The sequence below is a fragment of the Diadema antillarum genome, unplaced genomic scaffold (genome assembly GCF_040938485.1).
Source record: "Diadema antillarum isolate AM-2024a unplaced genomic scaffold, OU_Dant_1.0 seq00001791_RagTag, whole genome shotgun sequence".
Lineage (NCBI taxonomy): Eukaryota > Metazoa > Echinodermata > Echinoidea > Diadematoida > Diadematidae > Diadema > Diadema antillarum.
The window spans coordinates 199,651-223,067 of NW_027272469.1; the positions used below are offsets into that span (position 1 = coordinate 199,651).

At 39.1% G+C, this 23,417-nt stretch overlaps 1 protein-coding gene across 1 annotated transcript in view; it reads right to left on the minus strand.

The window, feature by feature from the left end:
* Nucleotides 1-665: 665 nt before the first annotated feature.
* Nucleotides 666-23,417, minus strand: part of LOC139712314 (uncharacterized) — a 73,840-nt gene continuing 51,088 nt past the window's right edge. Inside the window, exons 3-7 of the mRNA XM_071624152.1 lie at nucleotides 10,956-12,401; nucleotides 10,273-10,536; nucleotides 8,977-9,097; nucleotides 4,429-4,627; nucleotides 666-947 (exon numbers count right to left, since the gene is read on the minus strand). Of these exons, the coding sequence (XP_071480253.1) occupies nucleotides 666-947; nucleotides 4,429-4,627; nucleotides 8,977-9,097; nucleotides 10,273-10,536; nucleotides 10,956-12,401 (2,312 nt within the window). The remainder of the gene's footprint in view (nucleotides 948-4,428; nucleotides 4,628-8,976; nucleotides 9,098-10,272; nucleotides 10,537-10,955; nucleotides 12,402-23,417) is intronic.

Below are 23,417 nucleotides of genomic sequence, written 5' to 3' on the forward strand. Positions count from 1 at the left end.
AAACTCCAACGAGCTAAATTCAGCTCAAGAACCCCTACAGAGATTTGTCACAGATATCTGCCACCTTCACAGCACAAAGGATAACATGAAAACCACAGATGGATGGAGAATGAAAACTGGCATGCAGAAGATATGCTATACTTTGCTATTAAAGAACAGAATATTGATATGAGAAGCTGTTTCTAACTATATCTTTTACTGTAAATCCTTGGTTAAAGTTTGTACTGCTGATATGAACAAACCATACACAAAACATATTTTAATCATGCTGAAATAGTAGAATATCAAAAACTATGCATAAAAAAACCAGTATGATGATATCAGTAACAGAAGAAATGATTCCGTCATCAGTATGTTCAACAGATATATGAACACTTGTTTGTTTGCCTGTTCAGATAAATGTGCCGTGCCACTTATGCATGAGGGTCATCAGAGATGTGAAATGCCCAATCCCCATCACAATAGAGCTTTTGAAATACAAAACTCACATGAACAGTTTTATGGCAGAGCCGACATGTGTGCACACTGCATACGTAGGGAGGTGAGTTGAAGCCTACTTGAGGAGATATGGGTTATCTTTAATATTCTTATGTTGCTGGTTTTTTTTTCGTTTTTTTTCCTTCAAAATAATGTCTCATTTTCTTCAACCACCAGTAGAGATGGCATCATTTCTTGAGAGTACCCGAGTCACTGTTCTTAGGCCGGTAGCACTCCTCCCGGTTTTGAGTCACCTCCTGCAGTGCTTTAGTCTTCTCCAGATCAAGATGGATGTACTCCACCTGGTCCTTGGGTGAGGTGGCTTTAGGAGGGGGCGCACTGCTCCCCTGGGCGTCGCTGTCATGGTCCAGCTCTAGGTACTCCACGGTGTGGCTGCGGGGTGGGAGTGTCGGCGAGTGGGGGTGGATGGCTGAATCGATGCTGGCGTGGCGCGTCTGAAAATGATGAAACTGTCGTTGGTCATATTTGCGGAGGGGGAAAGTGGCAGGTTATTGGTGATTTGGGAAGGTGGTGGAGGGGGGTGGGATGAAGATGTTGAAGATGACGGTTGAGGAGACGAATCCCGAGAGGAAATAGTGCACGGCAAGGGAGGAAAAGAGAGAGAAAGAGAAGAACATTTTTGTTTGAATGTACCACTGCACACAGGACAACACCAGCGATTGCTTTCATCAACCTTCTTTTCTTCTATATCACTTCCTTTTCCTAACTTGAAAAAGAAAAAAAAACAACAACAACAACTAAGTGGCTATAGTTTGCATGCAGGTTTGCATATGATTTGAAAATAAAATTTACTACCAGGGGCAAGCAGTATAGGCTAGGTGGATATACTACCATTCAAACTAAATGTGCTAACTTATAGATTGGCAATAAAATTGCAAACTCATTTGTATTTCTTTCATTGAGGACTTTAATGCCCTTTATAATTGATTCCCATTTCCCAATGCATCAAATGTTACTTGTGATGTGTAGGAAATCTCACAAATCATGCATGTGATTAAAATGAATGCTGAATCTAACAGCTTCCCTTTACATCATCTTTGGGTTAGTTGCATCTGTTTCCGATATAATTCTTAAAATCATTTTGTCATGAGGCGAATGCACTTTGCACAGAAGTTACAGCTGTTTCCTTTCCGAACAGGATAAAAAAAATATATATATACCTCTAATGACCGGGAAATACACATACCTCTTTATATGTGTAGGAGATGCAAGTTCAGAGAGAAAAGCAGAAATTTGAGTACAAGTGACCCCACAAAAAAAAGAAACATTGAATAGTTCCATACTTGAGAATGGCTTGAAAAGCTGAGTGACTGTGCAACATAATCTTGGTGCATGTCGTGCTGTGGTGGTACATAGCAAACAAAAACAGACAGGAAGGCTAATGTGCGAGGGTACACAAAGAAACAGCAGGTGAACTAAAGCAATATAACATGGTGAGATGAAAACAAAGTGTATCCACAATAAACACCAAACTGATGATGTCATAACTTGCAATGGATGAAAATACATCTATCACTGGATCTTATTAGAAATCCAATTCTGCAATCATATGTGACCTGCTACAACATAAGAATCCGAAAGTCGAGGGAGGTCGATTTTCTGAAAATGACGTGACTTTATTCCCTTACTCTTCTGCTTTAATCTCATACATAACATGACTCATAAAAGTAGCCAGTTACGGAATGAGACCATGTTGAGTGGTCTAGGAAATCAGCGTTTCAAGAAAACCGCATTCAAAGTTTTCCTTCCAACCCAATCGTGATCAAGGGGAGGTAAGACAGTTTTCACCTCTTGACAATGGAAGGTCCACTCATAGCAACCCCCCCCCCCCATGATCATTCAAGCTTAGTGCCAGCGGTCTACGCATGACCAATCAGTAACCAGGATGCCACGCACTGACCAATAAGATCACTCCCTCATTGCTGGGGGCGGAGTTTATCTGCCGCACTACATCCACATCTTTGGACACATTACTGTTCCATTGAAAGTCAGAAAATCATGGCCCAGAAAAACAATAATTTCTTGCCTTTCCTTTGTTCATTTGAATAGCTTCAAAACTTTGGCAGATGATAGACGAAACAGACTACAACATCATGCCAACAACAGAAGTTCGGTGGTTCTGACCGATTTTGATGATCTGACTTCAAACTAGATTTTTTTGACTCAGCCGTCAGTGACTTTCGGATCTTTTTGTTGTGGTGGGTCACATATGGGAAATATCATAGCATGTAATAAATAGATGAAGGATGGTAATAACATTGCATGCATAATAAACTAAAAACCAAAGCAAAATATCTTCTATCCATTAATTAATCACATATGATGGAGCTTGGCAAACTTCATCTCATTTTCATTGGGTGCTTGTGGAATTTTGGGTAAAATCAAGATGAAAATGATGTTTCTGCTGTAAATATTGCATTAGAAGGTGCAATGAAAAGATATGACAACATCTACAAGACCAGCCAAACTATCACAAGCTGCAAGTACCTATTGTCTGTTTACTACCCCTATAAACATTGCAGACTGTATTACATCATTAGTTTAATTGACTCCATACAAAAATCACATGAGAAAACATCACAAACACATACAATACTACCAAAATGTTGTACTTTTTGAATGTTTATATAACATTAAGACATCAATCGCCAGCCATAAATAATGCATCCTATATACATATATTACTTTGTATAAATTTTCATAATAACAAATGAATAACCAACAGCCTGATATAGACAAGCCCACTACAATGTTTACAAAGGCATCTACAAAGGCTTTGATATAACTTCTGGCATACCAGGAAGAAAAGAAAAAAATCTAATCATGGCAGCTTACACAGTGTCATAAAATATATGTCTGACATGGAGACTAAAAACTGGTGATCATTTTGAAAATTCCTCTGAACAGATTACAGGGAGTAATTCTACACTTTTCGTGAAATATTATGTAATAGATGGGGAAGGTATATAGGGGAACCCCAAAATAACAGGCAAAAATTTTGGGTTCTTGGTGTGAATGTAATGTATGCCCACAGGCATTCTTTTCTCTGTATGAAATTGGAATCAGGCTTTTTGGTTTCAAACAAAATGATAAAAGAATTAAAAGGACACATCAATTTCTCTACTGAAATTGAGAATTATCACATCTTCTTCAGCAACCAACTGTCATCTTAGCAAAAGTTTTCTGACAGGAGTGGGGGAGGAGGTTTGGGGGCTTGCAACATTGGCGGTACTTCCTTGAATTCATTGATAGTGGAGCAGAAACAGGAGATAGCCATATAAGGAAATCTGCAAACTTTTGAGGCTTGGATGCTGATCTTAAAATGGATAATAAACACAGTCTGCTCTCTGGGACTCAGGATGCTCAGAGGACTGTCAAACACACATTACTGCCCATAGGAGGAAGTTTGGCTTGGCTAAGCCAGCGACTTACGTCACAGCTTGGCTGGCGTCTTGTTTCGAGCAGTTACACTGTCTGTATCCTGGGCACAGTGACTTCCATACTTTGTAAATGCCTATTTTTCATATCTTTCTAATGACCTTCTGCTAGTTTCAAGTCTTAACAATGCTTCTAGCACCCTGGGATTAGGGGTGGAAGTAAACAAAGCCATTTGTGTCTTGGCCTTGGATGCCACTTACAAAATCTAAAATAGTACAGTCTGTGCATGCTTTGTTGTTGCTTTGTTTTTGCGCTGCCAGGCATAACAAATCTGCCTGCCAGGTACAACAAATCTACCAACTACATAATAACATGGTCACTTCTCACAGGGTGGCAAGTACAGTAGTATGAAGTAATCTGTAGCATTCCCAGCAAAGCACTTGAAAGGAATTTCAGGGCATTGGGATATAGTAGCGGACACAAGTTCATTCTGAGTTCCAGTCACCATTGTCAGCCATTGCTACAGAGGAGGTGCTGTTCTCAACTGCTTACCTCTATCCTGGGCTTTGTGGAAGGCGGCGCGTCCGTGAAGACGTAGGCATCGTCAACCAGAGATGTTGCCGAAGATGGGGGCACTGAGTACGGGTCTACCATCAGCTGGGAGTGGTCCGGGTGGGAGCTGCTGGAAGAGTGGATACTCCGGTGGGGGCGTGGTGGGGTGCTGGGAATGGGCGGAGAATCCCGGTGTCGGCTTCATACAAAGAAAAGAAAGAGAGAGATGATGACAATGATAATGACGAGTGGGGCACATGAGGTTGTGAAAACCAGTAAATGGAGACCCTTAACCTGTTCAGGACGGTTTGATTTTGCTACAACACGCATTTCCCATAGACACTTGCCCGAGTATACTCAGGGCTCGTCCTCATCTAGGCAAAGCTTATTTTAACTCCTTGTAGTGAAAGGAAAATATTTCCAATTAATTTCTTTCCTTTAAAAAAAAAAAGCCCCATCATCATTGGATTTTCTTCTATGGAATTCGAACATCATCTTGGTGGCCTTTAATCTTGACCTTTGACCCTACTACCACCATCATATGCAAATTATGCAAATAATCACTGAATAATTTCTATCCCATCTGTCCACTGACATCACTAAGGGTGGGATTTCACGGAGCACGCGAACGATTTGCAAAGGACGCGAATGACAAAATCCAACATTCGGAAAAGTTTTTCTCCGAATGTTTTCCGACAATGAAGCCGAAAACTATTCTTGCGCAATTTGTGCGAAGTTTCCACGACGTATGTGCGAATGTCGTGTGTATCATTGCTAAAGTACAGCATGTTACGTACACGAAGAACACGCGACGGAAATGCGAACAACGAAAAATTTTCAATAATCATGGGAGAAAATGTACCCAAGGAGAGGTGGAAGCTGTCTTGAGTTGAATTTTTTTCTTTCCTCTATTTCTCCTTTCTTTTTCTCTCATTTCTCTATCGTGTGCTTGCCTACATTCTTTTTCTTAATACCTATCTCCACTATAGTAAGGAGCATTTGATTTTTTTTTCAGTTCCTCCGACACATAATCTCTATAGTTCAAATGAAATTTTACATAGTTAAGATATATTCTAAGTGTATTCTGCGATTTTTTTGTATATCAAACATCTCTTTATCTTTGCTAGTCTTTAATTTCTTTTGTTACTATAGTTGTTAAAGGACAAGTTCACCTTCATAAACATAAGGATTGAGAAAATGCAACAATATTAGTAGAACACATCAGTGAAAGTTTGAGGAAAATCGGACAATCGATGCAAAAGTTATGAATTTTTAAAATTTTTGTGTTGGAACCGCTGGATGAGGAGACTACTACAGCTTGTGAGTCATATGCGTACAACAGGATAAAGAAAATGTAAAGAAAATTCAACATATTTTCACTTTTTTCGCATAATAAAAGAGCACTTGACTTGTCTCTTTCTAAAAGCAGGGGGAATAATATTACCCCTAACATATGTCGGTAACGAGTCAAGGGAATATGTACTTTTTTCAAAAGATGGAATTTTGTGAAATTCTCTTTATATTTTCCTTATATTGTTGTACGCATGTGACATCTAAGTTATTCATACACTGCAGTAGTCTTCTCATCCAGCGGTTACTACACAAAAACTTCAAAAATTCATAACTTTTGAACGGATTGTCTGATTTTCCTCAAACTTTCAATGATGTGTTCTACTAATATTGCTACATTCTCTCAATCCTTATGTTTATGAAGGTGAACTTGTCCTTTAATAATTCTTTGATGTTTAGATGTATTCTACAATTTTTATCTGCAGAAAACGTATAAGTCATGCATCACCCAAACGTGCGCTAAACGTTCGCGAGAATGTCTCAAAAGGTACGCGAACCGTTTGCGATTACGTCGTAAAATGATCGGAAAAACTTCGCAGATTTCGCGTAACATACGCGAGACATTCTCCAAAGTTTCGGAGTCTGTTTGGGGTTTCACGAACATTTTGCGAACATCGCGCGTGTCTTGCGAAGGTCTTGCGCATATGACGAAGCTTTCAAGACAATTTCGAGAACAATTCACGAGCAAATCACGACCAAGTGTGCGGAAAAGGTTCGCAAAAAATTTCAAACTTTTTTGAAATTCTCGCCGAAGTAAAAACGACGTTCGCGAACAACTGACGACGCTTCCGAATGCTCACGACCGTTTGGCGAACTTTTGCAGACTAAAATACGAATGCTGGATTTTGCCATTCGCGTCCTTCGCAAATCGTTCGCGTGCTCCGTGAAATCCCACCCTAAAGAGCATGGTCAGCTGAAGTGTTGTCAAGGCATGTCTTTCTATATTTTGCAGAACTACCATACAATTTCACCTTTTCCATTCATGTTTGGCCAGAGGTTTTATGACTTTTGAGCTTTGCTCTAAAGGATTTCCCCCAAAAGCAACTCAGCGCATCTACACCTCATGAAGCATACCTGGGCCAAAGCATTACAAAAAATCCCCAGACCTTGTTTCTGTTTTTAAATGACAAAATCTGCAAAACTGCAAAATCTGGGTGAGATGGACGGAAAGACTGACAGACAACCAGAAGACATGTTGCCTCCCACACTCTTCAGTACAGAGTCATAATTATGCACCAAAAAACGCTTGCACATTTCATGTTGTTTCAAGCTATGAAGTTTTTACACAAGTTCTAAAAGAAACTGCTGAATGCGACCATTTCTTCATTTCAGAACACTAAATATATTGACTCCTTTACTAGCAGTAATGACAAAAAAAACCCCTAAAACTTCCAAATTTGATTCCCATTAGTTTCACACAAGAAAAAGGGAGAAAAATAAGTTGAACAATGCATTATAAGATGCAACCTTGAATGCATGTAACATGGTTTCAATCCCTCTGTTTCTATTTTGTAGGCAAATTTCCTCTTCTGCACTGAATATTACATCACGCTGTCAGGGGGTTCCCCTAAACAAGCTTTGTCCATTGTCAGACACTCGACTGAGGAATGACTGCTATCTACTAAATATCTTAAAAGACCTGGAAAAGCTGAACTTTAACTACGCCATAAAATGTTGTTTGTAATTTAAAGGACAGTACCAAGAAGAAAAAAAAAAGGACAGTACCAAGAAAAAAAAAAGAACTCTTAGTTATGGAGCAAAAAAACAACAACAAAATAATCAAATACAAAAGTTTTAAAGAGGAAGGTCCGAGAAAAAAACCCAAAACCAACATGATCATGAAAAATGAAATAGAACGTAATTTTCACTTCCCGCAATTACTATCAAAAATAAAATAAAGATTACTGTAAGACTGACTGTGAGTGTGGAGCTAGCAAAGGGCAATGCACCTTCCCTGATACAATACACATGCCATTTATTTTGTGGGGTTTTTTACTTCCATGAATTTCGCGAGTCAGGTGCTCTTTGTAAATTAAACATCACATGAAAATATCAACTCTTATCCCAACATGAATGCAACATATACGCATACACGTACTGGTTTGTAGTGCACAGTACACAAACAAGGTGCATGAAAATAATATACAGTAGTATAGTAGACAAAAGTCTCAGCATACCTACTGTGTGAACGGATGCACTTACATCATTATTTCTCCGTCCATTTCCGTACTTCACGATTGCAAATCTAACCACAAGCAAAATCGTTGGGAAGTCCCGATTTGTGAAAAACTAGACTCGCTAAATATACGGTGTATACGGAATTAATCTGAAAACAGTTTGCATCAGCTATCTATATTGAGTGTGAGAGTTCAGTCACCGATGATGCTATGTCCACTGACTGGCTTTCTTTCTTCTTTTTTTTTTTTCTTGATTAAAATAAGAAATGGCAGAGGAAGAAATGAATGGTATCACAAGACTTATATGGTGTGATGACTAAGCTACAGGATTTTCTCAGCCAGTCAGCATTCACAGCACACAAAGAGTTGAACGAAAGGGAAATCTTACAGGGGAACTACTAGACCATACTACAAAAGGACTGAACAAGATAACATCGACTCTTTCGATCTTTGCAAACACCCAGTGTGCCCTACAGTACTGCCAAACATTGGCGGAGGAAATGAAAAAAAATAAATGAAAACAAATCTACACTGTATGCATAAATGTGCCATGGACAATACATACAGTGAGATGGGGCTGAGTGTGGGACAGGTACCTATTACTTGATATTGATTGTCAAAGACTGTTGCAAGCACAATAGTGTCTGAGCACTAAAAAGAAAAGTTGTAAATGGTTCACTGCTAAGATAGTCAACCACGTAAATGTGACAAAAAAGTTTTCATACACTGAGGACTTCCCTTTTTCTCAAAGAGTTACTCAGACATGCGCATGGCAAAACAAATACACATTTAAGTCATTCATCCTGATGGTAGACTAGCAAAAATTTATGACTGAATAAAAGTGCATGGGAAGGGCTTTGTGATACTTGTGAATGATAGGAACGCATTTTTAAAACTTGAGATGTGCAAAATGCACAAAGGAAGGATTCTAACAAGTAAAGATCAATGGCATGGACTTGGTGCAAAAGGCATAGACATTGCCATGGATGTTACCATGGCAACCGCATCCTGCCCATCTCACCTTGACGATTTCCTGCTGAAGCTCTTGGTGCGATGGTTCTGGACGGGAAAGTCCGGCGGAAGCTCCGGTCCCGTTGCATAGAAGCTACCCTCCATGCCAATCATGTCTGGGTTGATGATGCCTGGTCGGTGGTGGGGGTGGGGGGGGGGGGGGGTGGGGGGGAATAATACCATAAATAATGGTGAATACAATAAAAGAGGTTGGCACATCCAGAAGACCACTGCATATATGCCAATATTTTGTGGAGTTTTTATTTTAACGAATTTTGTGAGTCTGGTATACTCTTTGCAAATTTCACAAAGTCTGAATATATCAACTCTGATCCATAAAGCCTGCTCTGATCCCAACATGAATGCTATGTGCATGCGTACCAAGACAAGTACTGGTATGCAGTACACAGTACAATAACAAGGTACCTGATAACACTGTACATCGTACTCATGAATTTGACCACTCGCGAAAGAAAGTCCCGATTCACAAAAAATTAGACTTGTTAAAAAAAATTTACTCATTATAATATACAGTCTATACAGTAAGCTAGCTGTAGTTCTCATTTGCAATACACGATGTAATGGTTTGGACATATGTGATAACACTCTCACTTTCTGGTAGAACACATTATTGCTGCACATAACTGTCACATTAAGAGATTTAATTTCCCAATCCAATGAATATGAAAGAATAGCTAACTGATAAGACAGTCTGATTGATACCACTTTTGATTACACAGCAGTCCTAAACATTCAAGCTCTCATGATCGTCAGTTTGATAATTAAGCATAATTAAAATTTATATATACTGCAATCAATCTTTAGTTATATATACTACTCAAAAAAAGTTAAGGACCACTTTTTAAAACGTACACATTTGTACACATTTGTACCACTTCACAATGGGCCCACTTTTCAGGATATGCAATAATGCGAGAGACATCATGCAACAACTGAAACCACCCATGTGTGAAATTGTTACAGGGTGTTTGAGGAGATTCAAGACAGCCATATTCGGGTATTTCTAGAAATACAACACCCGGTTTGAAAATTGTATACACACATTAAAAAGTGGTCCTTAACTTTTTTTGAGTAGTGTACATACTGCAATCAATCTTTAGGTATACATACAGCAATCAAACTTTTGTGTCATATGGGCCATGAAACTTTATCTCTTTCCAATAAAATGGACTAAGGAGCAACGGTGAAGCTTAATCTGCAGCTGGGCTACTAATCACCGAACGTGAAATCGTGTAAGTAGAGTGTGCACTCAGAGGTAGACTTAACACTACGTAGAGTGACATACTAGAGTCTGTACTCCTGGGCTTGTTTCTCCTGTCAATAGGGGGCGGCACACTGTCGCCACTCGTCGTGGATGAGATGCTGATGGTTGAACTGGTGCTGGGGCGGGGCGGCCGTCGGGGCACGGCTGGGGCGGCGGAGGGAACCTGGGAGTTCATGTTGGTGTACATGTCTGGGCTGGCCTCGTTCTGACTCTGCATGGGCATGTAGCAGTCCTCGGTGATGGCGCCCCCTAGAGGCAGACCCATCTTGGGACTCTCGCTGCTTCCTGTACAATGACCCATACACATATCCATTGAATCAACATACTACAGCTATGGTACAAAATCATTGCCCTAGCGTGATCTGAAATCAATGTGGTGTGAACATATTCTACGTTGGCTAAAGTTTGGTATATGAACATATCTTTTGACTGGAAAGTATTCTCAATACTTCAAAACATTATCTGTTGTTGGGGCAAAATTAGGAATGCAATGGACTTTGGTAGCAATGACCATAGAACAAGTATGGATGCCATGAGATGAAAAGAAACGAGTCTTATAAAATTGAAATGCTTCTGACTCAAGGTGTGCATTTAGGGACACTCATTTCCAGTAAATTTAATGCATTCCTAATGACAATTCTCATCTTCTTATCTTGCAGACAGGTTGATCCCAGAGAGTAAAGAATGAGAGTACACTACTCTACCTTGCATGGCCATGTAACTACCAGGTTGCTGCTGCTGGCCTATTGGGGAGGCACTCTGGCCATTCTGAAAGCCCAGTGGCACACCACTGGCTACTCTCCCACCAGCCAATGTGTTGGACCTCATGGCCAAGTAGCCTCTACCAGGTGGCATGTGGGAGTTGGGCCTAGCAGCAATGGAAGAACTGGAGCGCTTGGTGTTGATGTAACCCACGGGAATATGCTGTTCTAGCCATTTGTGCTGGCCTCCCATTGTTGGTGGGAGTGGACTGTTCTTCTGGGGAGGGGTGGACCCACTGTTCAGCTCCATGCTGCCCAACCTCCTGCGCACCTCTTGGGGAGAGATATGGTGGTTGGACTGAGGCGGGATGCTGTATGTTTCGTCCACACTTGGTGGAGGTGTGGGTGTGCACATGTAGGAGGGCTTGGCGGGGCGGGGAGGGGCCTCCATGGCATCCGAAGCTGGGCCCATGTCTCTGAACATGCTGAATGAACTGTTCGACCCAATGGACGAATTTAGGTCCATTGCCGGCACAGGGTCATAGGTAGAATGTTCAAGGTCTCCGTTCGCAAAGGACTGATGCGCATTGTTTTGAGAGATCTCTTCAAAGGACCGCGCCAAGTCATCGGTGGATTTGCTGAGTGGTTCCGACGGCCTCAGGTGCGAGGGAATGGGCTGCTTTGGGGTTTTTTGAAGCGGACTTGGCAAGACATCGTACGTGCTCTCAATTGGTGGGGACATGGGTGGAATATCATAGGTATTCTCTTGCTGGGGGTCAACACTGCTCCTCACAGGAGGTACCTGGTAGATCTCGTCAGTAGTTGGAGGGGGTGGGGGTCTCGGTGGAGGTGCATCGTAATTTGACTCCATGACATCACTCTCGGTACTCTCAAACATCATGCCTGAGTTCCTTTCGCTTGACCCGCGCACAAAATCATAAGAAGAATTCCCACCAGTGTCATCCGAATTTGAAAAGGACCCTCTACTGCCTGCAGAAGAGATCTGCCTATCAAACTTGTAGCTCATTGGATCCTTTGTTCCTGGGACCACTTTATAGATGGACTCCTCCGTTCTAGGTCTCCGTGGGACAGGAGGGGCATCACTTATCTGGGCTGGAGGTACATCATAAATATCCATACCGCCCTCAACCTGCGACACTGGTCTGGATTCCGGTGGAGAGGGCGCTGTATCACTGGGTGCACTACTTGACGTGCTGCTCAGAGTGTCCCACTTCTTCTGCTGCTGCTGCGACTGCAAGGCGGCCGACAGCTGGCCGTTGACCTTCGGAGGCAGCTGGTGGTTGGACGAGGGGTTGTCACCCGTGTTGCACTCGTCCAGCTGGATGTACGACTCATCTCCATTTGTACGTGCGACCGGCTGTGCTGTCACCAGGGTGGTCTCCACCGGTTCTGGTGGCAGGCCGTCAGGTACATCACCAATGTCTGATACTGTCAATGCAAAAAGGAGATAAAAGACAATGATAAGAGGATCAGCTAATGAAAGGACATAGTGAATCCTCTAAAGCTGCCAGGTACAAAAGTTTTGCAACCACATGGGACTGTTATAAACTTTACTTAGTGCCACAGACAGAAATATGGACAAATGGGAAATTTAGCTCCGCAAATCATCTATCAGTCTACATAGCTTTATACTCTCTGCAACCACTGAAGGGAAAACACAATCCATTTGGAACAGAATACCAATTATCCTACGAAAAAGTAGAATGAGTAAAGTATGAAATCTAATGAGTCTGACACACACAAATCATTGGACATGGCTTTCAAAATTGAAAGGATAACATCTTGGAGTGAAGAAAGTTTTATTCTACTACGACTGAGCAAAATTTTTTTTTTTTTCACTGCCTGGAATGTCTCTCACCACCCTGATGATTTACTAAAGCACCAAATGCAGCAGACAAAATTCTGACATCCTTCAGAGGTATACGCTGAATATTTCGCTAGGTTTTTATTTTTGCTAATTTTGCAAGTCAGGTCCTATTCGTGAAATTAAAGACACGCAAAAATAATGACTCTGATCCCGATATGACCATGACGCACACGTATACATTTCTTTATTCAGTACAGTTGTACTCCACAATCGCGAATTTAACCACTTAAGAAATTGTTGGGAAGTCCCGATGCGCCAATTATTCAAAATAGCTACATATATGGTGTATACAGTACCAGATGTCAATATTGCAACTGTCTGCCTGGTCTGAACCAGGTACGACCACAAAAGGTGTCACACAAAATCACTGAATTGATCAAGCTTTTTGCTGTTACTTTACATCAGTGCTATATAAGGCTTTCTTTTTTCATCAGTGCCACCCTTTTTTTTTTACATTCATACATTAGGGTAAAGATGAGCGCTCTATTAAATTTCTTAATCTTTTCGGGACAAGGAGAGTTAACTTCGTTTTTGTGTGTGCAAAATAACAAAAGCCATTTGCTGGCTACACCACTAGCTTTTACCCACGATGCATCTGAGACATGAAATACTTAAAGCTAGTCTGTGTGGAGCTTCTTATAAATGTTTGAGCACTATCAAAACTAAACATCAATAGCTCTTCCTGTATGTGCCCCACAACACATACCATATACACACACGTTACACGCAAACACACAACACTGATAACACAACAAACACACATTTACCACAGCACAAACACTAACGCACTGCATGCAATTTTGAGTGCAGATATGCTAATCACTACCCTCATGCTCTTCGTGACAGCTGTACTTTCATTAAAACAAAACAAAACAAAACAAAACAAAACAAAACAAAACAAAACAAAACAAATTTTCCTGAAGATCTGAAATCTGAATCCTGCACAGTCAATGAAGCATTTTGAAGCTGACAATATAAATGCACAATACATACTTCATATCAACACATAGTGGACTACAAGTGTACCTCTATGACGAGCATGGGATTGATTTCCTAACAAAGCACCATGGATTGGGAGTTAATCGTCAAGCTGTACTAATTGGGGGGGGGGGGGGGGGGGAGGGAGGATTACTTTTTCATTTCTTGGCCCATCCAAAACAACACTTTAGCTTTAAAAGATAGTATAGTTTTGGTTGAGATGGGTTTCATGTTTCCAACTTTTTTTGTGAGATAATGAGAAACTTCTTATGAAGTGTAAAAGAGCATACAATTCTAAGAGGAATTTAAAGTTTATTTGAAGAAAATATGTTTTGAAATGGCCGAGATATCTAAAAACAAAGAGGTCCCAATGAAAGGTGGGACCCACCTTTTATTAGGACAACTTTGTTTTACTTTATGACATCTCAGCCATTTCAAAACCAATTTTCATCAAACAGACTTTGAAATAAATAAATAACAAACTTTGAATTTATCTCAGAATAATTGTGTGCTCTTTAATATTTCATAAGTGGTTTCTGATTATCTTGCAAAAAGTTGAAATCTGAATCCCCATCTCAACCAAAACTATACCATCCCTTTAAAGCAATAAGGAGCATTTCACTTAGAGCTGGCCTCGGAAGATGTCGCCATAGATACCAGGAGATACCCTGGATGACATCAAACATTAGGCCTCTATCATATTAGGTTTTTATGTTGCAGTGTTTCTGTTTCTACTCTCGCTTGCATTATCTTGACTTTGTAATCACATAATATCAATCATATGCCCTGCCCATTAAACTGATACGGGTCCCTTTGAGGAATCTTGGGTCTTTGAAAACTTCTTAATCAATACCTGCCAAGGATAGCAAGTCATTTACTTTGACATCTCTTCTTTAAACTGCATCATATAAAGTGATCATCACTGTTCCCTGGTTCCATGAAATTTGCTCCAGCGACAATTGTTCCCATGAAATATCTGCACGCTAAGCCACACATAAAACCTACTCACAACATAACCCTAATCCTAGTCCTCATCTGCGCATTAAACTAAATCTAAAACCCTATCATACCCTTACCCTAACCCTAAGTCCTTGGAAAAAATTACACCGGAGCAAATGTCGCAGGAGCAAACCTCGTGCCACCCTGTTCCCCAGCTCTTTAAAGTAAATATCAGTTTGCAAATGAAGCTTTAAGTCATACAATTACGCCCAAAATTAATCATTTTGACTAATTCAACGAAAGTCTGAATATTGGATTGTTATTATCACCATCATTACTATTAGTCATCACTATAAGGAGCAGTTGTAGTAGTGGTCATAGTAGAAATAGTAGTGGATTAGCACAATTGTTATTGATCCCTTTTCTTCTTATCATTATTCTATTTGACACTTCATAAATGATAGATTTCTATGTAATTTAAAACGATATAAAATGCCCATAGTCATGACATGTGTGAACAATTTCCTTTGCATCAGTCTGAGCTGACAGAATACTGAAACAGCTGAAATGATAAATACAAAGTAGTCCTCGGACCTTCCTCAGTGTGGTCAGACTAATGTCTAGTCAGTAATATAATATGTCATATATATATATCACTTTGTTACCAGTCAAAACTGGTTCCATGACATTTGCTCCTGCAACAATTGCTCCAATGAAATATCTACATGCTAAGCCAAAAATAAATTCTACCCACAAACATTATCCTAACCCTAATCTTAATCCTCATGTAAAACTAAACTTAAAACCCTATCACAACCCTAACCCTAACCCTAGAGTCCTTGGAGAAATAAGACCTGAGCAATTGTCGCAGGAGCAAATGTTGTGTCACCATTAAAACTATCGAAAACAATTGCTAAGGGAAATTACACGCTAACTGTCTATCTTGAGATTTTTGCCAGTGTGGGCATAAGAAATCTCACTAAGTAGCGTGTTCAGCATCGCAATCCAAGTTTCAGGAAATCTTATGATTATTACGGAATTTATCAGGATTACTTGAGAAATAGTGCGATAATTTGTACCACAGCTAGTGTCTGAATGCTGGAGCAAATAATCTATTAGATTTTCTATTCAATCATCAAACATCACAATAGCACTTCAACACAAGGGAAAGGGTCTTCATTTTAGCAGATTTCAGACGTGTGCAGTTTGGTTGACATTTTATCATAATTGTAATTAGTGGGATATTTCTGTCCACAAAAACAGGCACAAAAATTTTGGTATATGGATCATGATTAACACCCTACTAGTTTGTCTGTGTACACGCGTATTGACAGTTCACACGTCACACAAGATAGCATTTAAGTATCTTTCTTAACCCACTCCCCCCCCCCCCCCCTTCCTGTTGGTATAGATACAAGTAGCTACTTGTATGCAACACTTTTGTCTATTGCACTTTGAACAAAAGACAAACATTCATGTTTATTGACTCAAGGTGAACTTCTGCACTGTGTTGACTGATTTTATGGGCATGTGGGATATTGTGCACAAAAATATGACATCTTTCTTCCTCCTTTTCCTATGGGGAGTGTGTACTCAATGTCATGCTTTATTTTGATGTTGGAATACTGCCCAATGCTATGCAAAGAAGTATAGGTAACTAATGTTCAAGCTGGTTGCTGGTACACAAGCTATGAGAGGAGAAACTGGATGCCATTCTAGTGCTCGTATCCCATCTAAACTCTCGGTATCGCTTGCTGCTAGAAGCTTTAAACCTCCACATCAAAGCGCACTTTATACAACGACAAATTGTTGTATGCAGGCTAGAAGGGGAAAGAAAAAGTGTTATAGCATTTTTGAAAATCTGAAATCCTCTCAGCCACCAATATGGCATATATAAGTAAAAGTGCCAAGCGGTATGGTTCTTATGAAATATGCATTAAACGAAACACTCAGCCTGGCAAGAAGGATGAAGTGAATCTTGATCTCATATGACCATGAAATGCAGCAATAGGCTACATCAGAGTACCTTTATAGTTGGTAGTGAAAAGCATGAAGGAGTTAGTACATTGCTGCTCATTGTGCCACCTTTTACCACCGTATTTCTTTTTCCATCCGATTCTTCCTCTTGCTATGGGATTATTAAGTGTCCCATCGTGTAATAAATTGTGCACAGTGATCCCCTACCATAAATCTATCTCAGTCTAAAATGAAAAGCAAACATCAATACCATGAGCTGTATGTTTAAAATATGTTCCCTTTGAATAATATTACTACTATTACTACTACTACTACTACTACTAATAATAATAATAATAATAATGATAATAATAATAATAACAATAATAATAATAATAATGATTATTTACACAGCACTACATCCACATGCTCAAAATGCTTAGAAGTGAAAATGGAAAATGCTATAAACAGGAACAATGCACAACAAACACACAATATAAATGAAAAAAACTCCTTACATGCAAATTTAAAGGGATATGATTTTACTTTCACTCATATGAATATACTGTGTGGTCATATGCTTTTAAGAGTTGCTTTAACCTTTGATAAACAACATGCTCGTGACATGAAAACTTCAAATGGGCATAGTGCCACATTCATGCTAAGTTATAAATAATTAACACATATCACTGGGTATACTTTGATTCAAGGCCAGTGAGTTACATATCACAACAGCTAATAGTACGACTGTTTAATGCCTGCACCTCCTCTGAATGTACTCATTACGAGCTGTATGCAGTAACTCTCTTTTAACGTTGCAACAGTACCAGGAATTCAGATGCATTTCGTCAGGCAATTGCTTCTTTTATGCTTCAAAACAAACCTGGTGTGTAGGTGTATAGGGGTGGGATGCTTGACTTTCAATGATATGGGCAAGTTCAGGGTGAATATGATAAAATGCAGATTATGAATGAAGGCTTCCACGGAAATCAGCTGGATATCATGGTACATGTGTACTACAATTGCAGGAGTTTAAGGCCATCAATGAAAAGTTCCCTTGTCATAATGAGCTATAAAGCATACAAGGAAAACAAGGAAAGTTTAATAGTAAACAGATAAACATCTTAATAGGCACGAATTGATGACAATCAAGGACTTTATTCAAGCTGGTTCACAGAGTCATAATGTAGAAAAGACTGCTGAGTACATAATGGACATGTAAAACTCATTTCAATGTGGCTCCTGACAGTATTGAGCCGACAAGCTTTCATAGTAGCCAATGGCAAAACTGTCATGTACAATAGCAATTGCATATTTACACAATGGCTACAAAAGGGTTAATCCCTGATTACTAAAAGGTTTCTCTCACTGCCAACCTCTACTCCATGAAAGAAGCAGTGAGTCTAAACTTGTCACAACTATCTCAGGAGATTTTATGGAATGGGTCTAGAAAATTCTGCAATTTCATTGGTCGAGAGCAGTGTATCAATTTTTACTGGCTGCACGTTCGATATCAAATAATCATCGTGATCACACACTTGCTATCACCTGTAATCACACACTTGTAGCAAAGAAGTTCATGCACTTAGCAAGAGATAACTAGCCATGCATCCAGTAATAACAAGTAGCAAGAGTTTGCACACTTAACAGCATGCGTTCAAGCACCTAGTAGAGTAAGAAACGGCTAGCTATGCAACCGGTAAATCTACCGTGCATCCAGTAATTACTGAAGCACCATTGCGTCTATGGCAAGCCAAAAGCAAATGCATCCGAGTAAACTGGCCAAGCATTGTTGATTACAGCAAATATGACTAAAACAATGGATTTCTGGCAAAGATTTGTCCCCCGTTCTATAAAACAGATGATGCACATGTCTTTTCATGTGTATAATTGGAATAGTGTGCAAGCAGTGACTACGGAATCTAGTCTAAGCCTACTCAACTTCACCTCAAGTGTTAAACAATTCCATAGTTGTAATCAATTCTGATTGATGCACTCAGACCAGTGGACCACTTTATAAAGCCTCTTGAGACCACTAGCCTAAAACCTATTGATTTTGAACGGGCCATTCCTGACAGGACTGAGAAAGTTAACGTGAAAGAGAAGGAAGACACAGGACTAACATGAACCAGGCAAAGGAACACACATATCATCACAATCCTACATCCGCCACATACAAACAGACGAAGGGCCTACACAAGTGTGGAAATTTTAGCGGTGCTGCAGGTGGTTCTGTGATTTTCAAGAGGCGCAATCAGGAGTACGCAAAGTGATATTATCTGTATCTCCAACATTTGCCAGCTGAAGTTTACATGGGCTGTTATTTGCATCTGAAGGAACGCCCCCTCGCCAACAGGAAAAGGGTAAAGTGCCTGCGACTCTTGTAGTAATAGGCTACTATGGCAACTGCAAAACACCCGCTGATGTGCGCTGCTACTGCACTAAAACTTAGTCTGTGAAAGCCAATTTTGGATCAGCAAAGCTGAATGAGAAATGCATATATATCTACATATATATATATATACAGCTCTGTGTATATATATATATATATATATATATCCTTCACATTTGGCAATTGTTCACATCCTCCTTCGCCTTACTTGCTTCCGTTTCTATCTATCCATCATCAACCTGACATCACTCTATTTCTAAAACTGTTCACATTTAGCTGCCCAGTCAATCAGCAAACATAAAAAAGCGACTAAATCATTCACTAATTCCTGCACAAGTATTATTAGCTCGGAAATTGATATAGATGTCAATGTATAACTTGTTTACATGGAGATTAAAAAGCTCTCTTGTATGACATGGGGCAGCTACCATATGACTGAATATTATCTTGTATGCAAATGAAAAGAATCAAAGGCCACTTAGGAGTTTTTTTTAATGAAATTTTCAAAAGAAGTTGATGTGTAAACAGTAAATGCACAATGCTATGTCATACAGTGTATGTCAGTTGGTTTTATATTCATAGCAAAATGTGAGATATGCACAAAAGAAAAATGCTTCATCTTCAGCTACACTGCCTAATTACAACATTGATGAAGGTATAGGGGCCTACTGGAAAGGGTATGTGGACATGCTACTTGCAAATTCTGATAACGCACACTTTGTTGTACATATATCTGTATAATGGCCAACATTCAAATAAAAAACAAGCTGTGACTTATTCGCTACATTTACAACTTTCTCTCATCTTTGTTTTAAATGAAAATGAATTTTCCAAGTATATCCCAACTCCACATTTCAAAACCATTTCATCATTAATAAATGTGTCCCATAGGTGAGACATTGTGTGCTTTCATTGTGTGTCATATTGTAGAATGTTCCCTTCCATTTCTTTGGTACACTCCACAGTCCACATTCGAAAATCTGCTTAGGTACTTTCACTTGGGCAAAAAAAAAAAACCCTAACAACAACAACGCAGAATAGATTTCTATTTCAATATATTATGAATATTCTGCATCATTTCATATATCAATATCATCAGCGACAAATGTAGAATGTTATAAAGCACCTATTTTTCTAATTTACAAAACATGACTCCCAGAGTGAAATGCAATTTTTGAGCCTTCTACTCATACTTGAAGGCGTATGATCAGGCCGCTGCTCTCGTTGTTATCAGTTATAAGGCCAACAGTAGCCATTACAGGCAGTAAAATGAAATGGGAGAAAGATAAAAAGGTTTTATAGCTACATGACAAGGAGGTACAGTACACTTGTAATACAGGGTAAAGCTTTATACAACTGCTATCATTGCACAGAATGCCTACTTGAAGTAAAATGAGGTTGTTTAGCTGGTGGCCTGCAACAGACATTTGGATGCCATGCACTGTAAAGTCTGCTCAACATTCAAGGAACTTTTTTAAATAGACATGAGCAAACGCAAGCAAACAGAATGGTATGATGTTCATTAGACGTCACATAGATGTAAGAGAAGTTTAGAGTTTCATTTTTTTTCTCGGAACAGTGATATCAACGAAATTAGATGTGAAAATTTAATGAGGCTATAATATCATACTTCAAAATTATCCAACTGTGATATGAGCTGCAACCAGATGTATGCGCATTAGACAAGGAAATAATGTTATACCACACAACTCTCAAACTTGGTGTGCACCCAAAACATTTTTCAGATCATGCTTACTTGATTGTTTGTGTTTGTGTTTGATGATTGCAGCCACAACCCAAATTGTCCATAGTTCTAGCCAGCTATGATTCACAGGGTTACAAACCTCAACAAACCAACCCCCCTGACTACAAGCAAGCAAGAAAGAAACAAAACACACCCATGAAAAACCCATACACTTAACTCATAGTAAAAGCATTTTCTGAAGGGAAAAAAAAAATTCATGAAATAGGAAAAATTATTTTTATGCTAGATGAAAGCTTTGAAACTGAACATTTCCCTTTTTCCTTTTACAGCAATATTTTCTCACTTTTGATGAAAAAAAAAAAGAAGCATAACTGTACTAAATATGGTACAAACACACCACTTGGCAACACTGTGGATTATGCTTTTCAGGTACAATGTAACTCCATAACTCTAAATCCAGAAGAATGAGGGTCCTTATTGGCCCCAACAATTCAATACAATGACCTCACAGAGAGCACTAGGAGGCAATACCATAGTCCTCCCAAACAAGAGATTTACTCCTAGTAAGATTCTCACCCTTTCAGTCTGAGAAAAAAAAAAAAGTCAGAGAGGGAAATCCCCTTTTGGCCTGTCAAATGTTTGTGAGACATTGTTGACGAGATGGGAGATCCCCTTGTGGTGGCCAGACTCTCAGGCATGTACACAATGGAGCTACACCTCCTGCGTCAGTAGTGGAATGACGTGTATGTATTTGTTTCAGTGACTTCCCTCTTTACCAGGGGGGAGAGAATCGACTCCGTGTTCAAGTCAACTTTGAGAAGAAGAGCAAACTCAAACAAAACACCTAAGGTTTCTGTAAAAATTGTTTCACTGAAATGGTACAACCAAAAATATGAAAGTTACAGAATACATGTTTCTACAAGATAGTGGTAATGGTCCTAGTCAATCACAAGAAATCAGATCGTGAATTTCGTGAGAGCCAAGATTCGCAAAATTAAGATGCACGCAAAAGTTCTTGTCTTCACTATATGCATTGAATATAGTAGTAATTCGCGAAAATTTCATGCCGCAGCAAAGGCCGTCTGCTCCAATTTGCAAAAAACTCATGGCATGAAAATATCTTGCTTTAGAGTATGTAGATTAGATGAGGGGATGACATGGCCTCATGGGTTTCCTATTTTGCTCTCACAAAAATCTTCACTAAATAATCTCCTTTTACCTTTCAAATTTTGCATAAATTCAAGAAGGTGGAATCACAGCTCAAAAATCATATTGTTCTGTAGTTGTAACAATCTAGCTTACAATGACTTTGTGAAGAGGGTATTACACTCGCTGTACTCTTGACAAAAGAGGGCAAGTCCAAGATAACACGCGCGTTACGTATGGGACATTCAGAGACTTTTATGACCTGAAAAATAGTGTTAATGGCTTTTGATCATATTAAACTTTATCATGGTGATTGATATTTAGGAGAAGTATAATCATGCAAAAAATGGAGAAAAATGACCTTCACAATTATATTCTAGAAGAGAAAATAAGTGCCGTTACGTATGGGACCAGAAAAATTTTGTTTTTTTGAACATTTTTTTCAACCTCAAAACTCTCTGAAAGTATTTCATTCTACAACTTGTAACTCACTGTGATGAAAGTCACAACACTCAAGATTATCACAGGTGAGTTTCGTGTCATTAGGTAAAAAGCTCTAATTACAGGCTCTAATTAAAGACAGACATGACGTGTTACGTATGGGACAGTTACGTATGGGACAGTTTGTCCCCCATTCATTTAGTGTGTGAAGAACCATGTTTATGGGTATTTTGCATAATTATTGAAGTAAAATCAGTTGAAACTACTCAAATACTGATCCAGATTGTCAAGGAAACAATATTCCCCAAATATTCACCATCCTAGTCTTATTCAATCATATTTTTATATTTTTATGACCAACCTGAGTATGCATGCCCTTTGTCCCCCATTCGTTTAGTGTGTGGAGAGACACGTTTATGGGTATTTTGCAAAATAATTTTGCAAAATACCCATATAAAATTTTTTTGCATAATTATTGAAATGGAATCAGTTGAAACTACTCAAATACTGATTCAGATTGACAAGGGAACAATATTCCCCAAATATTTACCATCATAATCATATTTAATCATATTCTATATTTTTATGACCAACCGGAGTATGTACACGTGTATGCCCTATTTCTATCAGGATAGTTACTACTGAAAAATTGAATAGTTTAAAGTGTTTATTAAAATCCATTGATGATGGGCAGTTTGCCATTTAGTTTCAATAAAAAACAACTTGACAAAAGAAATATTAATTTTTATAATTAAGCAATACCTGCTGCGTGGAACCTCAGTGATCGAGTAGATATATGATGTCTGTCTAGCAGTCAGGTCATTGATTCGAGTCACACCTCAGTATGTATACCCATGAATTTTGTCGTGGCTATTATTGAAACCTGAATAAGGACAATTTTTTGTATCACTTGCAATAAAAAAAAATCATTTTACTTTATTTTTTTTTTTAATATTTATATCACAACCATTTCAAATTGGATCTCGGTCACTAAACTTTGAATTCCTCCTGTCTTAGGAT